Source organism: Xenopus laevis, chromosome 5L, assembly GCF_017654675.1.
Source record: "Xenopus laevis strain J_2021 chromosome 5L, Xenopus_laevis_v10.1, whole genome shotgun sequence".
Classification (NCBI taxonomy): Eukaryota; Metazoa; Chordata; class Amphibia; order Anura; family Pipidae; genus Xenopus; species Xenopus laevis.
In genome coordinates, this window is record NC_054379.1 from 143,890,922 (window position 1) to 143,915,472 (window position 24,551).

Below are 24,551 nucleotides of genomic sequence, written 5' to 3' on the forward strand. Positions count from 1 at the left end.
AATGTGGCATGTTTAGCCCAATGCATTTTTAGACCAATTCATTTTTAGGATTTAGTTCTCCTTTTAGGAAGTCGACCATTCTTCATGTACCAGAATATGCCATCTTACCTCACTGGGATATGGTTACTTAGGAACATTTCAGCAAGAGTAACCAGCTCAGTGGTGGATTCCTGCACAGGATCAAAAATAATGACCTAGAAAAAAAAGGACAAAGATTTGAAGGAGACTGTAATATTATATTTACGAGAAGAATTTCAATGCAAATCTCCAACATGAGCTCAATAAAATATTTATACATACATATACGCATACAGAGTGTATATATATATATATATATATATATATATATATATATATATATATATATATATATATATATACACATACACATTATACTTTTTATGACATTCTTCGCCCAAATAATCTGTCTAACCTGAGCAGACATAGTGTTAGGTTAGGGAGTTATGTTAAAGGGGTTGTTTGCCTTTAAATTAACTTTTAGTATGATGTAGAGAATGATAGTCTGAGACAATTTGCAATTGGTTTTCATTTTTTTTATTATTTGTGGTTTTTGAGTTACCCTAGCAACCATGCATTGATTTGAATAAAACGCTGGAATATGAATAGGAGAGGGCCTGAATAGAAAAATGAGTAATGGCAAGTAGAAATAACAATAAATGTGTAGCTTTACAGAACATTGTTTTTTAGATGGGGTCAGTGACCCCTATTTGAAAATTGGAACAAGTCAGAAGAAGGCAAATAATTCACTAACTATAAAAAAGAGAAAATGAAGTTCAATTGAAAAGTTGCTTAGAATTAGCCATTCTAAACATACTAAAAGTTAACGTAAAGGTGAACCAGCCCTAAGGATATGGTGAGCCTTGTATAAACAAGGAAATCCCAAGGAGGGCTGAAAACTTATGGAGACCACAAAGAGGGGAGAGAACAAATAATAAATTGGGGGGAGGGGACTGTTGCCATGATTGAGCACTGACAGTCTAATAAGCACACAGAGGACTGCATGATGGATGCCCTAAAAACAAAATAAAGCCACTTAGCTCTTTAAACAGAGCTTTTAGTTTTTCCTATGTCTCCATATTTAACTACAGCACTGTGGCATTCATTGCTTTGGGGTTGCTTTTTGCTGAGATACGCAAACATTCAGCAAGAACTAAAGCATCTGGCCTCTTAAGATACTGCCTGTTTACTAGAAAACAAACACAATATATCCCTGTGGAACACAGAGTGATTCTATCCCATTTTTCTTAGCTGGGTTTTTGATGCCAATATACCCATCATGCCGAACAAATGAAGGGATCAGTATATGATGAGACACCCAGGACAATATTTAGTTATCATCTGAAGACAAAAGTTCATAGCTGTAATTTGCCAGAGTAACTTTAGGATTTCTTTAAAAAAGTAGCATTTCATTTTTTGGTGCCCCTCGGCAATAAAATAAACACCGTACATACATATGCGAGTACATTTATTTTCTGTATGAACTGGTCAAACTCCATGGGGATTGCGCTCCACTGGTGTAAATGACCAACATCATCAGTACAGTAAGGCATGATTGCTATGTATTGCAACTACACTGGATGCCTAAAAAAACAACATTACGGCCTTTTATCCCCTTCCCATCAGAAAAGGCAACTTACAAAGTTGTTGAAGTTCCTGCGGATCTGTCGGATGACACCAGGGAATGTTGGACGAAGCAACTCCTGAAGAGTGGAAGGCCATGAGTTGTATCTGCTGTCCAGTTCAAGATTGTTTACCCACTAGAGCGCATGCAAATGAAGGATAAGCAAAGTCAGCAAAATATTTGTATATTAACATCATTTAAATCAAACGGAGATTCCATGTAGTGAATGTCAAATATGTACAAACATATAGAGGAATAAAATGCCCAAATACTATAAACACAAATGGAAGCCAAACTGTAAATATGCAGCGCCGGATTTTAATGAGGCGCGCCCCTAGGCCATGCGGTCCGACCAGGCGGCCGCGCGGTCCTAGCGCCCACCTCACCTCGCCTTCCCAGCGCGCCGGCGAAAAAACGCCGGCGCAGCTGCTGTAAATGAATGGGGACACGTGCGTCCCCATAATGCGGCCGGGCGGCATGCCGCCCCTATTTTTTTGCCGCCATAGGCCCGGGCCTATGCGGCCTTGCCACAAATCCGGGCCTGTAAATATGCCTTTGGCTCACACAAGTTCTATCCAGGTTTATGGTTACACTTAGGGGGTTATTTATCAAAGATCGCATTTTAGAATTATTTATACCTTGAATGAACTCACAGCTCGAATGGTTTCTAATTTAAGAAAAAACTTGAATGGGAAAAAATGGAATCAGCAACTACGGGGTTAACAACCCGAAAACTCGAATTTATCAAGTTTTTGCCGAACAAAACTCGAATCGGTTGAATTGAGTTTTTCGGGCAAAACCCTCAGAAAAAAACTCAAACATCATGAAGTATATTAACATCTTCAAATGGTTCAAGGGACCTCTACCATTGACTCCTACATGATAACAGGTTTTAGATGGTGTATTGTATTCAAGCTATTTCCATGGTTGGGGTATAATAAATGTCGAAAAATCTGAGTTTAAAAAAATAATTTTTTTTTTTTTTTTTTAAACTGAAAAAGTTTTTTGACCAAAAAATAACTTCAAAAACTCGATCTGCCCCATGATGTCACATAGGTTTGGACTACAATAGGGTAGGTGTAACTTACAGTTATAGCAGGGTATCGGATATCCACAGCATAATCTGCAGTAGACGGTTGGATATTAAGTTTTAGAACATTTTGAAGGGCTGTCCCATCTATGCCTAAGCGGAAAAGGCCTTCCATGACCTGGGCCTCGTTACGTACAGTATCGAACAAGCTGTGTGAAAAAAATAACAACAAATACAAGATCACACATATTCTAATGCAAGAATGTAACAACTGTATCCTATTAAAGGCATTTTAATATAACAATGACATATGAAATCATTTGAACTCCGTGATAGGCCAGTCTGTTTAACCTAGGTTCTCCCATTGATCACTTTGATATCCAACCCAAATTTAAATAAGGGCGGCAATTTGTTAGGCCATAGAAATCACTGAACAAGTTGTGCACTTCACACACGTTCAAATATATTAGCTGTAACCTGAGTCTCAAATGTACACCTGTGTGTATTCACCTTTAGCTGTGGCTAATTAACTAAAACTGCCATTTTTGTTGCTCCGCAGCCTTGCTCACAGCTTTCTACCCTTCAGACTGGGAAAACAGTTACCTGAAGATATCCTGACTGTCTAGATCAACATGTAATCCATTGATGAACAAAGCAGAGTCTCCCGGGTGCAGACCAAGATTTGACTTAAAATACTGTGTGAAAAACAAAGCAGCACGTTAAAAGCATAGCAAAATACTCACATACTTATAGATTTGGATGTTCCAGCGATTATTGAAATATTACTACAGGATCTCACCTTTTGATTTTCTTCTACTTCCTTACGGAGAGCAGAGTCAACTACTGTCCTTGTTAATGCCCTGGTAAACAAAGCAGCTTCCATTAGAGTTTACAGAACAGTTGCTATAGATATAGTTTAATATATATGTAATAGATATGGGTCCATTATCGGGAGTGCTTGAAACCTGGGGCTTCCTGAATAAAAGATCTTTGCAAATGTGATGCATCACACCTAAAGCTGGCCATAGATGTTGAGATTTTTTAAAAGATCAGATCCTGATCGTGAGACCACGATCTTCTCAGAACGATCGTACGAATAATTTATCATCAACTAAAAAGACCAATTTGCCAGGAAAACAAAGGGGAGCTGCCTGCTTGGCCCTGCAAACATAGATAGATTGCACTGGGACCGACAAAGTTTTTTTGACCTGGCCGATCAATTTCCTGACAGATGACGGCCGAAAAATCGTAAGATGTACGATCGTTCGAATCCCACTAACCGCACGATAATTTTCGAAGGATTGGTCGGGCTTCCCTAAGATCGGTCGTTCGGCAAGAAGAATCGTCGCGTCTATGGGGAGCTTAACACCAAAAGTATGGAGACCTGCTTATCCAACTACTCATCCCATAACCAAGGGTATTAGTATGAAGTTGTCCCTCTGCATGCTGCTAAAACAGCCTTTAAGCCTTTTCTCTTTACTAAAGGGTTTTCACTAGATGTTAAAGGGGTTATTCACCTTTGAATTAACTTTTAGTATGATGTCCGGAGTGACATTCTGAGACAATTTGCAATTGGATTTCATTTATTATTATTCGTGGTTTTTGAGTTTTTTCGCTTTTTATTCAGCAGCTTGCAATTTCAGCAATCTGGTTGCTAGGGTACAAATTCCCCTAGCAACCATGCATTAATTTGAATAACAGACTGGAATATGAATATTTCTATCTATTTCCATAATAGAAATATGAGAAATAAAAAGTAGCAATGACAAGAAATGTGTAGCCTTACAGGGTATTTGTTTTTTAAATGGGGTCTGTGACCCCCATTTGAAAGCTGGAAAGAGGAAGAAGTCAAAATATATACATAAAAAATTAAAACTAACTGAAAAGTTGCTTTAAAAGCCATTCTATAACATACTAAACGTTAACTTAAAATTAAAGGTGAACCACCCTTTAAAACATTGTTGGCAGGATTTTGCATAACTTCATGTAATAGGCTTGGCACTAATGTTGGGCAATGGACAATATGGTACTGAAAACAGCAAAGAGCCTATTATAAATGTTGTCACAATGTATGAAGTATGGAATTGTCAAAAATGTCATTGTATGATGTACTGGTGTCGGCCATAATGGATGTGGCTTAAACAACTGCAACAATCAGAAAAGGTGTCCACATGGTATGAAGTCCAAGATAATAAAATATATGCAGACAGAACCATTATTTTTCAGTAAATTTTGACAAGATTAACTGCAGACACCATCCAGAATACTTAAATGCGGTCACATTTGGCTGGGATGAATTTACCTGGCTTTGGTGGGGAAATTCTGACTCAGGTCTTTCATAACCATCAGTGATTCAGAAGCTGGAGCGGACAGGACATGTGCAGCACTTTGGTAGCTTAGATCTTAATAGGGAAGAAAAATAAAAAGCATGCATTACAATCATTAGATTTGGGGAGGGGGGCAATGTGTGTTTTTTAAGGCTTACTTAATGCTTGCCCAAAAAAGTCAAAGCAACAAAGGCCATGCAACTACTTCCCAGCAGAATTACAGTGGAAGTACATTACACAGGTGACTCTTTTCCCAAAACACAGACATTAGTAGTTAGAGAATAGAGTTGCCAGATAAATATATTTGCCATTCATTTCATAGAGACTGTTGGAAGTTTCCCACAATGTCTCGTAGAAACGAGAAACTACTATTCCGTTGTTATAAAACAGAGATTTCAAAATGGCTGGGCCGGCCTAGAGCAGTAGCCGAGGGGCTATGTTCTCTCTAGATTATTACCAAATCCTGGAGGTCAGTTTGGGTGAGATTTAGGGTGTAATATTATTACTGTTCTAATATAGAATACAAAAGAACAACAAAGGCATGTACAGTAGGTAAAAAGGCAAAATATTTGATATGATACTTTTAAGGTCTGAAGATGGAATTCTGAACCAGTCGTACAGGCTGATACATTAGAGAGCTTTAAGAAGGGGTTGGATGGTGTTTAGCAAGTGAGGGAATACAGGGTTATGGGAAATAGCTCATAGTACAAGTTGATCCAGGGACTGGTCTGACTGCCATTTTGGAGTCAGAAAGGAATTTTTTCCCCCTCTGAGGCAAATTGGAGAGGCTTCAGATGGGTTTTTTTTTTGCCTTCCTCTGGATCAACTGGCAGTTAGGCAGGTTATATATAGACTTAAGGTTGAAGTTGATGGACAAGTGTCTTTTTTCAACCTAACAAATATTGCTATTCTGATACTTTATTGCTAACTTTGGAGCACTGCATCACTAACAGTAGAGTAACAGACGCATAATTGAAGGGCACTTCTGTTATAAAAAAAGCTTTTTTGTTTACCCAAAATGGCTAGATCTTAAAAAACAGTAGAAATAGCATGTCATGGACATTCATACCTTGCAGCTCCCAGACCTTCAGTGGTGCCATTTCATTAGTGCTATCTATTAAATGCTTCCTCAGTTCTTTTAGCTGCTCCTTAAGCTCTGGATACAACTGCCTGAAAAATACCATGAGATGTTTACAACCGAAGTTCACGAGTCAATAGAAGCATGTAGCAGTCATCATTCCTTTTATCAGCAGCAGCAAGATGTATCATACTGTATGCAATAATTCTGAAGGAAGTGTAGGAAGCACAGAACCTTTCAGAACAATTTCAGTCAAGAATAATCGAATCTTTTTTTGAAACTTTATCTACAACTGTAGTAGCACGATGGGGTATATCTATCAAAGAGTGAAGTTGCACTTGATCCCGACTAAGATGAAATTAATTTGCCACTCCATGTCTAGAGGCCATCCCAACGGCTTAAATAATGTAAACATCTATCAGGCGTGCAGGAAAATCCATTACGTATAAAGATGGACTGCAGCTCACCGTTTGTTTGCTTGATTGGTTATCCTGCGGGGTATCCTGTGTTGATCCCCCAATAGAGTCAATCAATAGAAATCCAAGTGCAGGACAAATCCACAGCAGTATTCTTTGACTGCAAAATCTTTTATTGGGAATGTACAAAACACAACATGTTTCGGGCTAGGCCCTTTATCAAGTGATAAAGGGCCTAGCCCGAAACATGTTGTGTTTTGTACATTCCCAATAAAAGATTTTGCAGTCAAAGAATACTGCTGTGGATTTGTGCAGGAAAATCCCTTCAGATGAGGTCTGCATCAACATGTTGATGTGGTCCCCCCAATGGGTCACCCTAGTCCCCCCATTATGATCCTAATGGTGTGTGTAATGGCCAATTCGAAGCAACTTTTGAATTGGTCTTCATTGTTTTTTTTTATAGTTTTTTAATTATTTGCCCTTTTCTTCTGACTCTTTGCAGTTTTCAAATGGGGGGGTCACTGACCCCATCTAAAAACAAATGCTCTGTGAGGCTACAAATGTATTGTTATTGCTACTTTTTTATTATTCCTCTTACTATTCATGCCCTCTCCTATTCCAGTCACTTATTCAAATCACTGCATGGTTGCTAGGGTAATTTGGACCCTAGCAACCAGATTGCTGAATAAAAAGATGAATAACTCAAAAACCAAAAATAATGAAAAATGACATTGCAAATTTTATCAGAATATCACTATCTACATCATACAAAAATTTAACTCAAAGGTGAACCTTTACATGGTTAATACCTCAGTTCATTTTAAAGTTCAATTATTGTTAAAGTGCCAGTTACATGAGCTTCCCAAACACAAATACAAGAACCTCATCTACTGGATCTCCCCAATGGGTCTCCCTAGTCCTCCCATTATGATCCTAATGTTTTTAAAAAACATTATGATGGCTAATACAACTCATCAAGAGCACAGTTAATTCCAGGAAGAACACAAATCTACCCGGTTCATTTTAAAGTCCAATTACTGTTAAAGTGCCAGTTACCTGAGCTTCCCAAAGAGAAATCCCTGAACCTCATCTACTGGATCATGCTCACCCTCCACTGTAGCATTCACGTCATTTCCTACAACAAATAAAAGAAAAGGGGGGGGGGGGGGAATAATATTCAGAAACAATTGCACAAATCTGCCAATGAAATCCAGCATGAATTTAGTCATCCAAACTTCAAACGCCAGGGTTTTAAATGTCCTCAAAATTCATATTTTTTAATGCAAAATTTTTCTATTACAATAAATAGAGAAAAGGAATCAAAACACTCGTGGAGATAACTTTTATTAACTTTTTACTAAACTGGTATCTGGAACGGAAGAAATGACAAATACTTCTGAATGTTAAATATATATACAATAACACACATCCAACAAGGTGCTGAGCATGACACTGTGGTGCAAATGAAGGCAAGTCATTTCTCAGGAAACGCTCTATACAGGAACGGTTTACAGGAAATGAAGGTTAGTGGCGTGTGGTTATTGCTGCCGTCTGTAATCTTACCTTTCACTTGTGTGTCATCCTTTGCTTTATATTCAGTGCTCTTTATGGCCAGCTCCACGCCATATCCAGACAGATAAACCTTTTCAGGTCGTGGTTGCTGTAAGAAATGAGTTTGTTTATTAGTTTACGAAGGTTTTAACTGCAGAGTATAGATCAGTTTATAAACATACTCCTGATTGCTTGCTCTGTGAAGAGGATTAGCAGTAATAGGCCTTACTACCCCCAACAGACAAGGCAACATTTGCCCCCGTATCTATGACTTGCAAGCTTAAAGCGGTTGTACACCTTTGAGTTAACGTTTGGCATGATAGAGTGATATTCTAAGACAATTGGTTTTCATATATTTATTATTTGTGGCTTTTGTCTTATTTAGCTTTTTATTCAGCAGCTTTCCAGTTTGCAATTTCGGCAATCTGGTTGCTCGGGCTCCACTTACCCTAGCAACCATGCGTTGCTTTGAATAAGAGATTGGAATATGAATAGGAGAGGCCTGACTAGAAAGAGGAGAATTAAAAAGTAGCAATGACAATAACGGGCAGATTAATCAAAGGTTATCAAAAGGTCCAGTGATAGTTCTTTTGCCTCCAAATGACCTTGAAACTGGAATAGTATCTTATTTAAGAAAAAACTAGAACGAATGAATATTACTGTAATTTACCGACCCAAAAACTCGAATCGAATTTTTTTCTCAGAAAAAAACTCGAATGTCAGGAACATCTTCAAATGGGTCAATGGACCTCTGCCATTGACTTTTACATGAACTGGGCAGGTTTTAGGTGGTTTACTATCGAATTTGAGTTTTTCCCAGGGTGGAGGTATCTTAAATCTCGAATTCAAATCGAGTTTTGATTATTCCCAACTCGAATTTTGTGAGTTTTGACCGAGAATCCAAATTGAAAATTCAAATTTACCATTCGAACCTTAATAAATCTGCCCCTAAATGTGTAGCTTTACAGACCATTTGTTTTTAGATGGGGTCAGTGGCCTCTATCTGAAAAGTGAGATGAAGAAGGCAAATAATTAAGAAAGTATAAAAACTAAAAAATGAAGACCGATGAAAAGTTTCTTAGAATGGACCATTCTGTAAAAGTTAACTTTAACATCCTCTTAATGCCTACACACAGATATCAGGGCAAGCTGAATCACTAACAAAGTTACAGAACACCTAAGCTCTATCAGCATGAGGGCTTTCTGCTGTCCCAGTATTTGTGTGGGTTTCCTCTGGGTAACACCACTTACTCCCACTATCTGAAAATGTACAGTAAAGTTAAATGGCTCCTGCATTGACCCTAGTGTATGTAAGGGGAACTATTGTGAAAATGAAAACTGAATATAACCTTCATCATACTGAAACGTTCTAAATGCAATCAATTAAATATTCTGCATTGTTTCTGAAATAATCAAGTTTATCTTCACTATCCCTCTCTCAGCATCTGTTTCTCTTTATTCTGTCTTCTTGCAGCAGTTGGGTGTCAGATATTCATTGACAGTTAGATCCAATAAATCTTATAGGGGGGCTCCCTTTCCTAGCAGATGTATTAGAGCTCACTCAGATAAAGAAATTCCAGTACAAACAAAATCTAATAAAATAACTGCCTTTTGCACAAATCCTGCATGTAGAAAGACGAAGTCTGGCGATATTAATAGAGTGAGCTCTAATACATCTTCTATGAGATATATTGGATCTGACTGTCAATGAATATCTGACACCCAACTTCTGCATAAAGAGAGAATGAAGAGAAACTGAGAGAGGGATAGTGAACATTAACTTTAAGGGATCTTGTCATCAGAAAACACGTTTTTTTTCAAAACGCATCAGTTCATATTGCTACTCCAGCAGACTTCTGCACTGAAATCCATTTCTCAAAAGAGTAAACAGATTTTTTTATATTCAATTTTGAAATCTGACATGGGGCTAGACATTTTGTCAATTTCCCAGCTGCCCCCAGTCATGTGACTTGTGCCTGCACTTTAGGAGAGAAATGCTTTCTGGCAGGCTGCTGTTTTTCCTTCTCAATGTAACTGAATGTGTCTCAGTGGGACATGGGTTTTTACTATTGAGTGAAACGGTACAGAATTTTTAATTGATTATATTTAGAAAACTTCTTATTTCAGTATGCTGAAGCTTATATTAAATTGAAATGTTCCTGATAATTCCCCTTTAAACTGAAAGCTCCTTCAGAAAGGGAACTGTTGAACAGATGAACAATTGCCTTAATGAGGTGCGCTGTATTTTGGCACCTATGTAATATGACTATCACGCCATCATTGCTATATACTATTGAGTCTTGCCAATGAAATAACTTTTATGCCATCAATGTAAACATTTTTACCCAGTACAATAATGACTTCCACCCTACTACAATATACCCAGCATTTATATGAAACTTGCAAGCAGCTGTGAAGAAGAAGCAGGCACATACGCTAGCACTGTATTCATGGAGGTTGCATTACCAACGATTCTTACAGAAACATAGTGACGGAGTATATAAATAATATCATCTTCTTGGGCCTTCAGAGAAAGCATCTGGTGAAACCTAGAGAAGTCTCCTGAGCCAATCTCAGCATAGAGTATAACAACAGGGCTGTCGGGTGACGTAGATGGGTATCTGTGATCTCCTTTGAAAAGAAAGGGCTTTGGTCTGGGGAAAATGCACAGTAAAGGTTAGAATCGAAATATGGCAACTACTTTAGGTTTTTTTTAACTCACAAGTACAGTGTAATTTATCAATACAGCTGAATTTACTATTTACTGACAGTGTGTTGAAGGGGACATATACCCTATGGCACAACATAATGGACAATTGCTCAGAGTGATCTTCTGTTTTAAAGGAATGGCCATATAATGTAGTGTTACCCTGCACTGGTAAAACTGATGTGTTTGCTTCAGAAACACTACTATAGTTCATATAAACAAGTTGCTGTGTAGCCATGGGGGCAGTCATTCAAGCACAGGATACACAGTAGATAACAGATAAGCTCTGAATAATCCCATTGTATACTACAGAGCGTATTTGTTATCTGTTGTCTGCCTTTTCTCCTTTTTCTGCTTTGAATGGCTGTCCCCCCATTGCTACATAGCCACTAGTTTATATAATTATTGTTGTTTCTGAAGCAAACACACCAGTTTTAGCAGTCCAACACAAAAGTATATTATTAATTCATTACTTTAAACCACTTTCATTTTTTGATGTTACTGTTCCTTTAAGTTACTGATGTAGGAAGCATCTCCTGCAGCTTCTCTGCTGAGTTCAATAGCTCCGAATCCACTATTTTGGGATTCGGCCGAACCCCCTGAATACTTCGCGAAAGATTCGGGCAAATACTAAACCGAATCTTAATTTGCACATGCAAATTAGGGGTGGGAAAACATTTTTTACTACCTTGTTTTGTGACAAAAAGTCATGCGATTTCCCTCCCTGCCCATAATTTGCATTTACAAATTAGGATTCTGCCAAATCCTGCTGAAAAAGGTCGAATCCCGAACCAAATCCTGGATTCGGTGAATCCCTACCTGTAACACTGTGATAGAACTAATTTCCTGCATCATTAACTTACTTTTTGGCCAGCCCATGCCCAAATAGAACAGTAGGGGTCACTCATGATACACATTCATGATCCTAGCTGTTGCAAAAGTGCTCAGAAACGACATTTCATAATATGTTGTGTGAGAAGGTATAGTCTCTTTAACAATAGATGTACCATACAGCACAGAGAAAGTGATGGTGCTGCAGTCTGCAAATGGTATGATATGCCTATAGTGGCAACATTTGTTGAATTCCTCATAAACAGGCATAAATATATCTGTACTTATAGTAGTTACAATACAGTGACCGAGCCTAACAGAGTTAGTAGGAAGGAATTGGCATTACCTGTCAGAAGCAGTCTTCAGAAGTGATGACAAGTTTTCAAGAACACACGTCTTCACTCCATGCACTGCTAGGAAACTTTTGCAGCCTGGGGGGGGCGGCTCATCTGCGGCCATCTGCAGTCAGACAGACGGTGCTTGGCTTAACATTTGCGTAATGGTCAGACAACAATGTTTTCCTATCTATATCTTTAAAGGATAAGTAAATCTTTAAAATAAGTGCATGTAAAATTGAGGAGGTTGTTTTTTTTTTGTTCTATAACAAATTTATGTTACTGATCCTTTAATATAAATCAATTTAGTGAGAACAGCACCACCTGCTGGCCAGTTTCTGACCCATCTGACCACCAAGTAGTCAAGGAAGTTGTCTTGGAGAAAGAAAGAGGCTGCTCTGATGTTCTTCTGCTTAGGAAAAAACAAAAAAGTAGAACCGTTCTCAAATCTTTCCTAAGCAGAAGAACATCAGAGCAGCCTTATTCTTTTTCCTGACAACTTCCTTGACTACTTGGTGGTCAGAATGGTCAGAAAATGACCAGTAGGTGGTGCCGTTGTAACAAAATTCATTCATATTAACAGTACACATATCCCTTAATATCTTGGGTTAAAAACAAAATAAATAATGAATGTACATTACAAAAGTGCTTAGAATAGCACCCTCGTCAATTTTGCATGCACTTATTTTAAAGGTTTACTTATCCTTTGATGTACTGTGAGTATTTATCCCAGCATAGAAACTCAAACCTTACAATGCTGCCTTAATATGTACACATATACTTATAGGTAGGGTTGCCACCCGGCCGGTATTTTACCGGCCTAGCCGGTAAAATACCTGCCAAGGCCCGGGCCGGTATTACAAATTTACCGGCAATGTAGCTGCCGGTAAATTTGTAATACAATTAAAAAGAGCCCTCGGCCTGCCCCCAATCCCCTGGAACTTAGCTTTTCTTGTGCTTCTTTTAGTGTCCGCGGCGCGGGCCCCGCCCCTTTTGGCGTCACGGTCTGCCTCTTTGTGTCCCCGCCCCCCACCAGCCGATAAAGAATTTTTAAAAAGGTGGCAACCCTACTTATAGAAGACAGCTGGCACAATCAAGGATGCTATGCTGAGATGTTTCACTTTACAACCGATGACAAAACAATTCGATTTAATGTAAAGATTTGTTTGTGGAGGCTTTTGTAGCGATAAACACACAAAACATACCCTTAGGGGTGTCAGATAGCAAGAACAACTTGATACTACTCCTGCACCCAAGAAGGAAAACTTTTGGCAGCAAGTACCAGGAAGCAAATTAATATTAATCATGCCATGTCTTCCAAGTAGTATTAAACCCTAGCTTTGTAGTTGGCTCCACTGACAACTGACTTTCTGTTGCTGCTGTGCAATAGCATCACAAGCAAAGGAGAACAGTTAAGAATTAAGGGAGCAAATATAATGTTCCGAACTCAATAAGCTGTCTCCATCTCTGTATCTCACATTTCTACTACATTGCACTGCTCCACTAGTAGGGTACCACTTGCGGCAATCTTTCCAAATTAATAAAAGTGAACAATTGTCATCTACCACCTATAGAAACAAAAGCTACATAGACTGGTAGCCTCAGAATACACACCTGCTGGAAGGTCTGGACTGTAGCAGAGTAGGTGCGGAGAGACAAGGCAAATTTTAGAAGGTTCTCCTGTTGTGGTGATAGTTGTCGGCTTGCTTTATTCACCATCAGCTCGTAGTTGATATTATCAGAACCTGTAAGGGAACATCCATCTATGATTAATCATATGTAGACAGTTTCAGATCCCAGGACTCTACTGGCGTCACAATAAACTCCTAAATGAACATGATACAGGTATAGGATCCGTTATCCGGAAACCCATTATCCAGAAAGCTCCAAATTATGGAATGGCCGTCTCCCATACACTCCATTCTATCAAAATACAAATTTTTAAACATTATTTCCTTTTTCTCTGTTATAATAAAACAGTACCTTGTACTTGATCCAAACTAAGGTATAATTAATCCTTATTGGAAGCAAAACCAGCCTATTGGGTTTATTTAATGTTTATATAATAGTAGACTTGTAGTATGAAGGTCCAATTTACGGAAAGATCTGTTATCCATAAAACCCCAGGTCGCAAGCATTCTGGATAACAGGTCCCATACCTGTACTGTCATTGCGGAAGTAGATGGGCCCTATTTGCAGACATGTGGTGTACCTCAAATACCTGCTACACTGAACATAAGGGAAGTTATTTAATGCAGGAGAAAGGGTTGCCCTCAAACTGAAATCTGCAGCATCAATAAGAAATTGTCCTCTTATCGTTCTATTGCTGTTGTAATAAAGGCACAGAAAACATCTATTTTTTTTTTAAAAAAAGCCATCGTTCACCCTACCTTGATCCTCCACTTGTTGCACTTCATCCACAAAGGCCCAGAACTTATCGGGTGCTTCTTCAGCTAAGAATTCACTAAGATAAACCATTCAAAAAAAGGCTATTAGTGTAAAATACTGAAAAACACCTTATCTTGCATTGTAAAGGTGAAATCAACCCAGAATATGGGTACACGTTCTGTACTTTATTTTCTAAACTTTCTGTACAGGACCAGAGGTTCAGCAGCACTACAGCAAAAAGGAACCATGCCTTCAAATCTGTCCACAGCAGATCTCCATTTTGAATCTTGCCTGGCCCATTCACCAGCGGCACTGCACATGCTCAGTATGCTCTGGGCTGCTGCTGAGAAACTAAACCTGATGGTTGCAGGAAATCAGCAACACATCAGCAGAAACGAAGGTTACATTTGTCATGGTAGTGGATGCGGCAAGGCTGATTATTAAAGGGGTTGTGCACCTTTGGGTTAACTTTTATTATGATGTGGAGTGTGATATTCTGAGAAACTTTCATTTCGTTTTCATTTATTATTTGTAGTTTTTGAGTTTTGAGTTCTTTCCGTATTTAGTGTATTCAGCAGCTCTCCAGTATGTAGTTTCAGTAATCTGGTTACCAGGGTTGCTTTATTACCCTAGCAACCATACACTGATTTGGATAATGGACTATAACATGAATAAGAGAGGGCCTCAGCTAGATGAAAAATAAAAAGTAGCTATAACAATTAGGGATGCACCGAATCCAGGATTCGGCCTTTTCCAGCAGCATTCTGATTCAACGGATACTTCTGCCCGCCCGAAATGAATCCAAATTTGCATATGCAAATTAGGGGCGGACAGGGAATTTGTGTGACTTTTTTTTACAAAACAATGAAGTAAAAAATGTTTTCCCATTCCCGTTCCTAATTTGCAAATTAGGATTCGGTTTGGCATTCGGACAAATCTTTCGTTAAGGATTCGGGGGTTCGGCCGAATCCAATATAGTGGATTTGGTGCATCCCTAATAACAATACATTTATTGCTGTACAGGTCATTTATTTTTCACATGGTGTCAGCGACCCCCATTTGAAAGCTGGAAAGAGTCAGAAGAAGAAGGCAAATAATTCAAAAACTATGAAAAGGAAAAAATGAAGGCCAAATGAAAAATTGCTTAGAAGTGTCCATTTTATAACATACTAAAAGTTATTTTAAAGGTGAACCACCCGTTTAAAGGAACAGTAACACCAAAAACTGAAAGTGTTTTAAAGTAATGAAAATATCATGTAGTGATGCCCTGCACTGGTAAAACTGATGTGTTTGCTTCAGAAACACTACTATAGTTCATATAAACAAGCTGCTGTGTAAAACAGCAATATGGCACAGGATAAATAATGTATAACAGATAACATTATGTTCTACAGAGCTTATCTGCTGTGTAACTTGAGCCTTTTCTCCTTTGAATAGCTGCTCCCATGGCTACACAGCAGCTCATTTATATAAATAACAGTAATGTTTTTGAAGCAAACACAGCAGTTTTACTAGTGCAGGGCAACACTGAATTTTATTTTTATTACTTTAAAACAATTTCATTTTTTGATGTTACTGGTCCTTTAATCAATTCTGAATCAATGCACTAATTCCAGCCGTATTGTGTAAAATAAATCAGAGTTAATTACTAACCAGGCTTGCACTCTGAATATTATATTGTATTTATATATAAACAGGATATTTTTGCTTTAAAATTAACACCTCCCGCATTAGTCTGTATCTTGTGTTTGTGCGAGTCTATAGCTGCGCATTCTGTAACTAAAGAGCACTTAAAGCACCAATGATGCTCACCATCTGGCACCAGCTCCTGCTTCCAGCGAGACCAGAACGTGCAGCAATGTGATTACTGAGCAGTAAGAACAATTTTAATGAGCAGGATGTCAGCATTAAAAGGGGAGAGGGGGAGCAAACTAACCACCCAAAGTGGCATAGAGCAAAGAAAAATGGTGACACAGAACATACTGGGGATTGCTATGGCTGATGAAATAATGGCATAATAACTCAGGAAACACAACACAAAAGTTTAAATAAACTCAGTGGTAAAACACATATGGAGAGAACGCCATTAAGTCAAGTAATGGCATTACGCGATTTAATTACCAAAGGAAATCTCTGCTAATTACAAAGATAGGAGTTGCAATAGGATCACTTTGCCTTGTAATTAGAATGTGCAGAATTGTGTATATGGCCAAAAACAAAGCAGTTCAGCAATATGTTCAACAGCATTTGTTCACGCTTATTCAACAAAGTTTGTATTTCCAACGTCTGGCTGGTTTCCAAGCAGCACTGGTGGGCTTTTAAATCCTAATGATGCCAACTGTGGTGGTCTCCCAGGTGCATAGTCAAGCCCCCAGTAGTTTCTTGGCCTGTATTCGTAAACACTCACCAAGAAAAATACTGATTTGAGGATAACAGCACCCCCCTTTAACAAATGGATAATATTAAGTATTGGAATCCTCTAAAACAATTTCTTCCAACCCCAGATACCTCAATATTGACACTACTACAATCTGGAAAACATAAGGTAATCAATCTGTTCATGACTTGTGCATGTGTTTCTATGAAAAATCATGCCCAGAGATTTGTTGATCCATGGACTAGTCTGATTGCCTCATTGGGGGAAAATATTCCTTCCTGATGGTAAATTGGTGACGGTTCAGAAGGGTTTTTTTATGTTGCCTTCCTCTGGATCAACAGGCAGGTTATATATAAATATATATAAAAGGTTGAACTTGATGGACATGTGTCTTTTTTTAAACCTAACTTATTATGTAACTATGATATAAACAGAGTTATAATGCATCGCCACGTAGAAGTGGCCATAACTAAAGGTTGTAGTGATAACCAATGACAAGAGTAAACAGAAACACTCAAAACAGGGTTCAAACTGGAACAACACCACCATTTATGTTGAGGTTAAAATGCCTTTAAAGCAATGTTCCAGGCCTTGCTTGCTCCTTTATTAAGCAAAACTGACAATCAATACCCATCAATTTATACCTTCACATGCCGCCTAGAGGGTCTTTTTTGAAAAAGTTATCCAAAACAGTGTATCCAACAATACAGAGAAACAATAAGTGAAACAAGTTCAACAGCTTTTATATAGTTTTTATTCTTTTGTCTTTTACATATATTTTGAAAACGGACTTGTTTCGCCTGCACTATATGGAGCACATATGCTTGGAAGTTGGTATTGAACTTGTTTCACTTATTACTGTTGGATACACTGTTTTGGATAACTTTTTCAAAATGACCCGACAGCTGGCATTTGAGTGTATAAATCGATGGTGATTGTCAGTTTAGCTTGATAAAGGGCCTGAAACATTGCTGTAATGCCCTTAAGTGTGCAATAAAGGCATCTATAACCTCAAGATAATTGGTGGTGCCCATTGAGGAACCTGCACTGTGGTGAAATTTGGACTACTGTAACTACTGTTCTGACTACTTTGCTGTCTAAAAGAAACTCTCAACCCTAAACATTCTGGTTACAGAGGTGTTGACTCTGCCTGTGTTGGTGATCGAAGAAATGTCAACGATATTCCTCCTTTGGGCACTTCCTTCTCTGACATCCCTAAGATAAAGTAGGCTTTGAATATCACTTTGAAATCCGTGTGATGTTAGGGAACGTTTCATGCTGGAAATATTCCTTTCCCGGTGACAGCCCTGATCCATGTTACTTATGCAAAGAAAGGCAAAGCTGAGCATCAGTGAGCAGCTAAGCAGATTTGGCTGTTACACTCATTCAGAAGCAGAGCAGCATTAAAGAGTAAACATACAGTCTGTTGTGTTATCCTGTTTCAGGGATATTCGTGGTTAACCCACCCAATTTGAGGATACAGCTTTTTCACATTTCTGCTCTCAGAGTCAGCTGAAGCTTACAGGCGACATGAACACTGAGCATACAATGAAATGTTACACTACTCAGCAAATATGTTATTTTGTATGTTTAATTAAATACATTTACAGTTGTTATTCAGTGTAGACACATTCTAAATGAACGTTCTGTTTTCATTGTTTGGAAATGAATTTTAGCTTTGTTTATCCCTTTCTGTACACAGCCGGGAGGGTACTGCTTTCAGTAGCAATTACACTGACAAATACCTTCTAAACGACTGTTTAAACAATTAAAAACGTTTAAAGGGGTGGTTCATATTTAAATTAACTTTTAGTATGTTATTGAATGGCCACTTCCAAGCAATTTTTTAATTGGCCTTGATTTTCTCTTTTTCATGGTTTTTGAATTGTTTGCCCTCTTGTTCTGACTCTGCAGCTTTCAAATGGGGGTCACTGACCCTATTTATACACTGGCCAACACTTCAATATATCCAAGCAATAGGTCACTAGTGACATTACTTCTATTTGTTCTTAGTCGATACCAAATGGATCTGAGGATGCAAAGAGAAACTGCAGATGGAGTGTTCAGAAGGGTCGTTCAAAACGGACACAAGTTGATGGTAGGGCAGATGAAATTGGTCAGATGTTCGAATCTGGCCAGCTTTAGACCCCAGTCACACTGGTGCATTTAAAATTTTGATATCAGTCGTATAAAACAAACTGGTCATGTGCAGTGCACATTTTTAATATTCTCATGACTTTTATAGGAAAAGCCAAACAAATGTTATCTCCTTACGTCCTGTTCTACATACAATCTCCCTAACCTGACCTCTTTTTAACAGAGCACAGCAGGGTATAAATCTATACATTCCAGGGGCTATGAACCAAAGTTCCCAGTATTTGTAATTAATGACTTGTCTCTTGTAATTGCTCTTCACAAGACAGTCGAGCAAGAGATACTTATGATCAATTTATCCTCCCTTCCAAAAACCACATACATTACTTTTAGATTTATTAACTCTCTCTTTTTATGATCTTCCAAACACAATCAATACAGTTTTAGCAGACTGACACAAAGTAAGTCAGTAATCAAACATAAATCTGAAAGCTTTCAGTTTGGCAGGAGACAAATCACTGATGTCGAATTTATAAGCAAACAAGGAGAAAAATAAAGCTGAGATAATTTATTCTCCTAGTCAGCTTGGTAAGCTTGTCAGAACAACAAAATATTGTTACAGTTAAACTGAGAGCAGCATCTATCAGACACACTTAAATGTGGTGCCCAAAGGATGAAAGGATGAATAATACAAACTAGATGTAGTCAATGGGGGTTATTTATAAACACTGGGTAAATGTGCACCTGGACAGTAACCCAAGGCAGCCAATCAGATGATTGCTTTTAGTGTTCAGCCTGCAGCTGCCTGAAAAAAGCTAATCAGTGATTGGTTGCTATGGGTTACTGCCCAGATGCAGATTTGCCCACTCTTTATAAATGATCCCTAGTGTGTTTTATCCAATATTAAATGGCAGTTCTTACCTGGCTTCCAACAGTAAAGGAGTAGATGCCCACTTTGCGGTGATTGACGTTGTCACGGCTTTGGAATCTGCAGAGACACTGGAGAAACACAGGCACAAGCCAAGGAGAAACATGGCTGCTCCCATCATAGGGCCGGTTCCTATAAGAAACAGAAGCAAAAAGTTATAAATGCAATGATTCAGTGTCTATACTTGTATATGGTACCACTAGCTTTGCTAGTAACGTAGCAGCAATACCGTATGTAAGTGCCATTTCAGCTCTTTCTATTGCGGGCACCTGGAATTTACTGAAGTAAAGCCATTTGGGTTTTCAGATTGAAATTATGGGCTGTACCATACTAAAAATGATTCCATATATCCGTCACTGGAGGCAACAGGAGACAATCACACACATTTTGTCTATTCGAGAGAAATGTAGCACAGCCATTATTCTAAAAGGTGTGACTTGTATGACAAACGCCGGCAAGCTCTCATGCATTATAAATGCTGGAACCATGGCAGTCTTTTTTGTCAGGCAAATGTCACATGTAACTGCAGGCGACTCTCAAGCACCTGCAGGAGATTCATATGCAAGGCAATGGAGGCAGTTTTGGCTGCTTCGGTGCTCTATTTTTAAGCCACTCAAAAATGCAGAACTTGAATGGCCTAAAAACACCCCCAGTTTGTCATTGCCCTAAAGCCACAAGCAGATTTGCAGCTGAATAAGCACATTTTGGCCAATTTATTTTTAAATTATGCACTTTCTTGATATGGACAGAAGAGAAAGTTAGAAACATTACAAGCTTCCAGAAAGGTGGCTGGTGCTTCAAGCCTTGAGCTTGTATTAACACAAATTAAGAAGATGAAAAAACTCAATTGTTGGAAATATAGATATGGGACCTGTTATCCAGAATGCTCGGGACCTGGAGTTTTTCTGGATAACGGATTTTTCTGTAATTTGGATCAACATACCTTAATGGAGACATATAGGATAAATGGGAAAACCCCTAATTTTGTAGGCAATAATGTATACAGCTTCACGAGCTAAGCAGGGAAATTAAAGTTACTCCATGCTTGGAACTTACAGAGGATGGGAGTGGAGAGTGAGAGTACATGAATATAATATCCCATTGGCTCTGTTTAGAATTAAAGCTGGCCATAGATGCACAGATCCTATCATACGAATCAAGGATTCGTGCGATTTTCCTATCGTGTATGGTGAGTGCCGACATCTTTAGTTCGGCGGAGATCGGTCGTTTGGTCGATCGGACCGGCCGAACGTTCAGATCACCCCCAATATAGCCATGCTTGTTAATGGAATATTGGGGAAAGATCCGCTCGTTTGGCGACATCTATGGCCACCTTACGACAACTATTTATATTTTAATTTGATACTAACGATGATTCTGTGACAATAGGGAACTCCAGCCGCAGCAAAACACCCCAGCACAACACAACAGAAGCAGCAAATGAATATTGGGTGTTGCCCTAAATCTATTCATACTCTGTTACACTACAGGATCGGTGTTTATTATGCAGCCAATATAAAGCATATAGCCAGTGCCAGAGTTAGATATGAGCAGTGTCGGATTGGCCAACAGGGATACCAGGAAAACTCCAGGTGGGCCCTGTTGTCAGTGGACCCTCATGCTGCTAAACATTTGGCCTATTTCATGGCCATTCCCTATTTCTATGAGAACATAGAGGCCAAATAAACAGAATAATAGGTTATAGTATGTAAAGAACAGAGACTAGGAAAATAGAGGTTGAGTGAGAAGAAAAATAACACTGTAGTACTGAGAGTGGGCCCCTGGTCTAAGGTTTTTTGGTGGGACCCTGGTGTCCTAGTCCGATCCTGGATATGAGGGGCCCCAGAAATACAGGAAGCAACAAGGCCAGTGGCGTAACTAGACCCCTAAGGGCCCTGGTACAGAAATTTAAAACTGGGCCCCCCTACCCCCACGAATTGGGCTGGAATACAGAATTACTGTGTTGGGAGAGCAAGTAGTAGGGCGAGGATTAGCATTGCAGGTGCTCGGTCAGCTCTATGTCCTGTTCTGTAAAGAGGGACTTGGTGGCATTGCGCAGAGGAGCCGTGTGCTGCCTACAGTGTTGTGCTGAATGGGAACAGCTATGTCACCGGCACTGCTTCAGCTATGAAACAGTGGTTTGACCAATCAGGGCCTGAGAGGTTATACCAGCTCAAAGCCCGAGATATGAACAGCCAATCTGGGGGAGTGCTAGTGAGTGAGGGGAAGCGCTGACTGAACTTGCTTAGTGCTGGGTCTCCTGCTCAAAGTGACAAACAGCATCAGCTCTGCACTGCATCATAGGCACCATCTCTACTTACTATACCTGTTATCCCACAGTCACACTCCCTTCCCAGAGACTATTATCCACTGTTACTATAGGCACCATCTCTCCCTACTATACCTGCTATCCCACAGTCACACTCCCTTCCCAGAGACTATTATCCACTGTTACTATAGACACCATCTCTCCCTACTATACCTGCTATCCCACAGTCACACTCCCTTCCCAGAGACTATTATCCACTGTTACTATAGACACCATCTCTCCCTACTATACCTGCTATCCCACAGTCACACTCCCTTCCCAGAGACTATTATCCACTGTTACTATAGACACCATCTCTCCCTACTATACCTGCTATCCCACAGTCACACTACCTTCCCAGAGACTATTATCCACTGTTACTATAGACACCATCTCTCCCTACTATACCTGCTATCCCACAGTCACACTTCCTTCCCAGAGACTATTATCCACTGTTACTATAGACACCATCTCTCCCTACTATACCTGCTATCCCACAGTCACACTCCCTTCCCAGAGACTATTATCCACTGTTACTATAGACACCATCTCTCCCTACTATACCTGCTATCCCACAGTCACACTCCCTTCCCAGAGACTATTATCCACTGTTACTATAGACACCATCTCTCCCTACTATACCTGCTATCCCACAGTCACACTACCTTCCCAGAGACTATTATCCACTGTTACTATAGACACCATCTCTCCCTACTATACCTGCTATCCCACAGTCACACTACCTTCCCAGAGACTATTATCCACTGTTACTATAGGCACCATCTCTCCCTACTATACCTGCTATCCCACAGTCACACTCCCTTCCCAGAGACTATTATCCCACTGTTACTATAGGCACCATCTTTCCCTACTATACCTGCTATCCCAGTCACACTCCCTTCCCAGAGACTATTATCCAACTGTTACTATAGGCACCATCTCTCCCTACTATACCTGCTATCCCACAGTCTCACTCCCTTCCCAGAGACTATTATCCACTGTTACTATAGACACCATCTCTCCCTACTATACCTGCTATCCCACAGTCACACTCCCTTCCCAGAGACTATTATCCACTGTTACTATAGACACCATCTCTCCCTACTATACCTGCTATCCCACAGTCACACTCCCTTCCCAGAGATTATTATTATCCCACTGTTAATATGGACACCATACCATTTTTAAAGCGAGACTGAAAAGAAGTAGTAGATATTTTTAACAAAAATCCATATCCTTATGGTACATAGAGTTGATTAATAGAATGGCTATGTGGAGGGAAAAGATGAATTCAGCAGGCTGAAAACTTTTATACTGCATATACCATATTACAAGCATGTATCTTTCATTTTTTCAGTTAAGTTATGCAGCATTTTGACATTCTATGCACATTTCATTGAGTGTTATATTAAAGTCACAAGAAAATCTCCAACATGTCTCCAACAAAGCACTATGACTGCCCACACACACACACGTAAAATAAAATATCCACATATAGCCCAAGTTTACTAAAAAGGGATAATAAGAGAGTAGTAATGTTGTTTTATGTACTGTAGACAGCTGAAATCCTCATACCTTCGAGCAGAGCGGCTCCACAGAAACCGGACCGGAGATAACACTGCCCAACAGCAGGGGGAGGTGACCAGCCAGCACAACGGCAGGGGGAAGTGACCAGCCAGCACAAAAAAAAAGAGCCGGACCAGCCAGAAGAAAAATAGAATGGCGAAAAAAGCAATTGTTAAAAAAAAAAAAAAAAATCTAGTGGCTCTGGAGGGCCCCGAGGGGGAGCGGGCCTGGTGCGACTGCACCCCCTGCTCCCCCGGTAGTTACGCCACTGAACAAGGCTCCCATCAGAAAAGCAGCAAATAAAATATATAATCAGGGACGGTCAGCCATCAACTTCCAGCTGGTGTTAAGACTACAACTGCCACAATCCACCCTGACAGCCATAAACAATATAACAATGGGCTTTAATCTGTGTTTTCCTTCACCCTTGCAAAGTGCCCCTTTAATCATGGACAACTAGTGTCCTCCCCGCTGAACCCTAAAATCAACCCTTCATATCACCGTTCAGTGCTGCTGCCCCATACAGACTATTTGCATGGCCCATGCAGACTATTTGCATGCTACACTGAGGATCTGCCTATCCGAGCACACTAGTTACAAAAGCACAAGCTCAGACTAAATGTAGATAATTGAGAATCCACAGAATATTTTATTTCTCACTTCCCTCGGTGGTCTTTATATAAGTCAAATGCAAGAAAACACAAAATACTCACAATTGCCGGCTATTCCTTTCGAAGCAACTCTGTCCCGGACGCCACTTCCTTTTCCGCCCCTTTCCGGGAAATGAGTTTGCCTTGCCAAGCGCAGCGGCGGACATTTTTCTTATGGGTAAATGGGGGCCAATATTGCAGCGAAAAATCAGAACAAATTGGACTTTGTCGCGCTGTGTTCCATTAGCAGAAGGCACTGCTCGAGTGGAGAGAGTGGAAGAAAAAATCGAGCTAGTGAGTGAAAATAGAGAAGGCTATTGTTT

General features: G+C 39.5%; 1 protein-coding gene across 3 annotated transcripts in view; it reads right to left on the reverse strand.

Annotated features, from left to right (window-relative positions):
• Positions 1–24,427, reverse strand: part of uggt1.L (UDP-glucose glycoprotein glucosyltransferase 1 L homeolog) — a 71,121-nt gene extending 46,694 nt beyond the window's left edge. For 2 of the 3 annotated variants that reach the window (XM_018263986.2, XM_018263984.2), the window contains exons 1-15: positions 24,292–24,427; positions 19,698–19,836; positions 14,308–14,381; positions 13,532–13,662; positions 11,929–12,041; positions 10,524–10,698; positions 8,057–8,153; positions 7,550–7,628; positions 6,069–6,169; positions 4,975–5,074; positions 3,472–3,532; positions 3,276–3,367; positions 2,731–2,881; positions 1,659–1,778; positions 109–194 (exon numbers count right to left, since the gene is read on the reverse strand). In XM_018263986.2, the coding sequence (XP_018119475.1) occupies positions 109–194; positions 1,659–1,778; positions 2,731–2,881; positions 3,276–3,367; positions 3,472–3,532; positions 4,975–5,074; positions 6,069–6,169; positions 7,550–7,628; positions 8,057–8,153; positions 10,524–10,698; positions 11,929–12,041; positions 13,532–13,662; positions 14,308–14,381; positions 19,698–19,825 (1,508 nt within the window). In that variant the 5' untranslated portion in view covers positions 19,826–19,836; positions 24,292–24,427. Of the gene's footprint in view, positions 1–108; positions 195–1,658; positions 1,779–2,730; positions 2,882–3,275; positions 3,368–3,471; positions 3,533–4,974; positions 5,075–6,068; positions 6,170–7,549; positions 7,629–8,056; positions 8,154–10,523; positions 10,699–11,928; positions 12,042–13,531; positions 13,663–14,307; positions 14,382–19,697; positions 19,837–23,587; positions 24,252–24,291 lie in introns of those variants that run through there. The other variant, XM_041563512.1, reaches the window with a different exon arrangement.
• Positions 24,428–24,551: the final 124 nt, after the last annotated feature.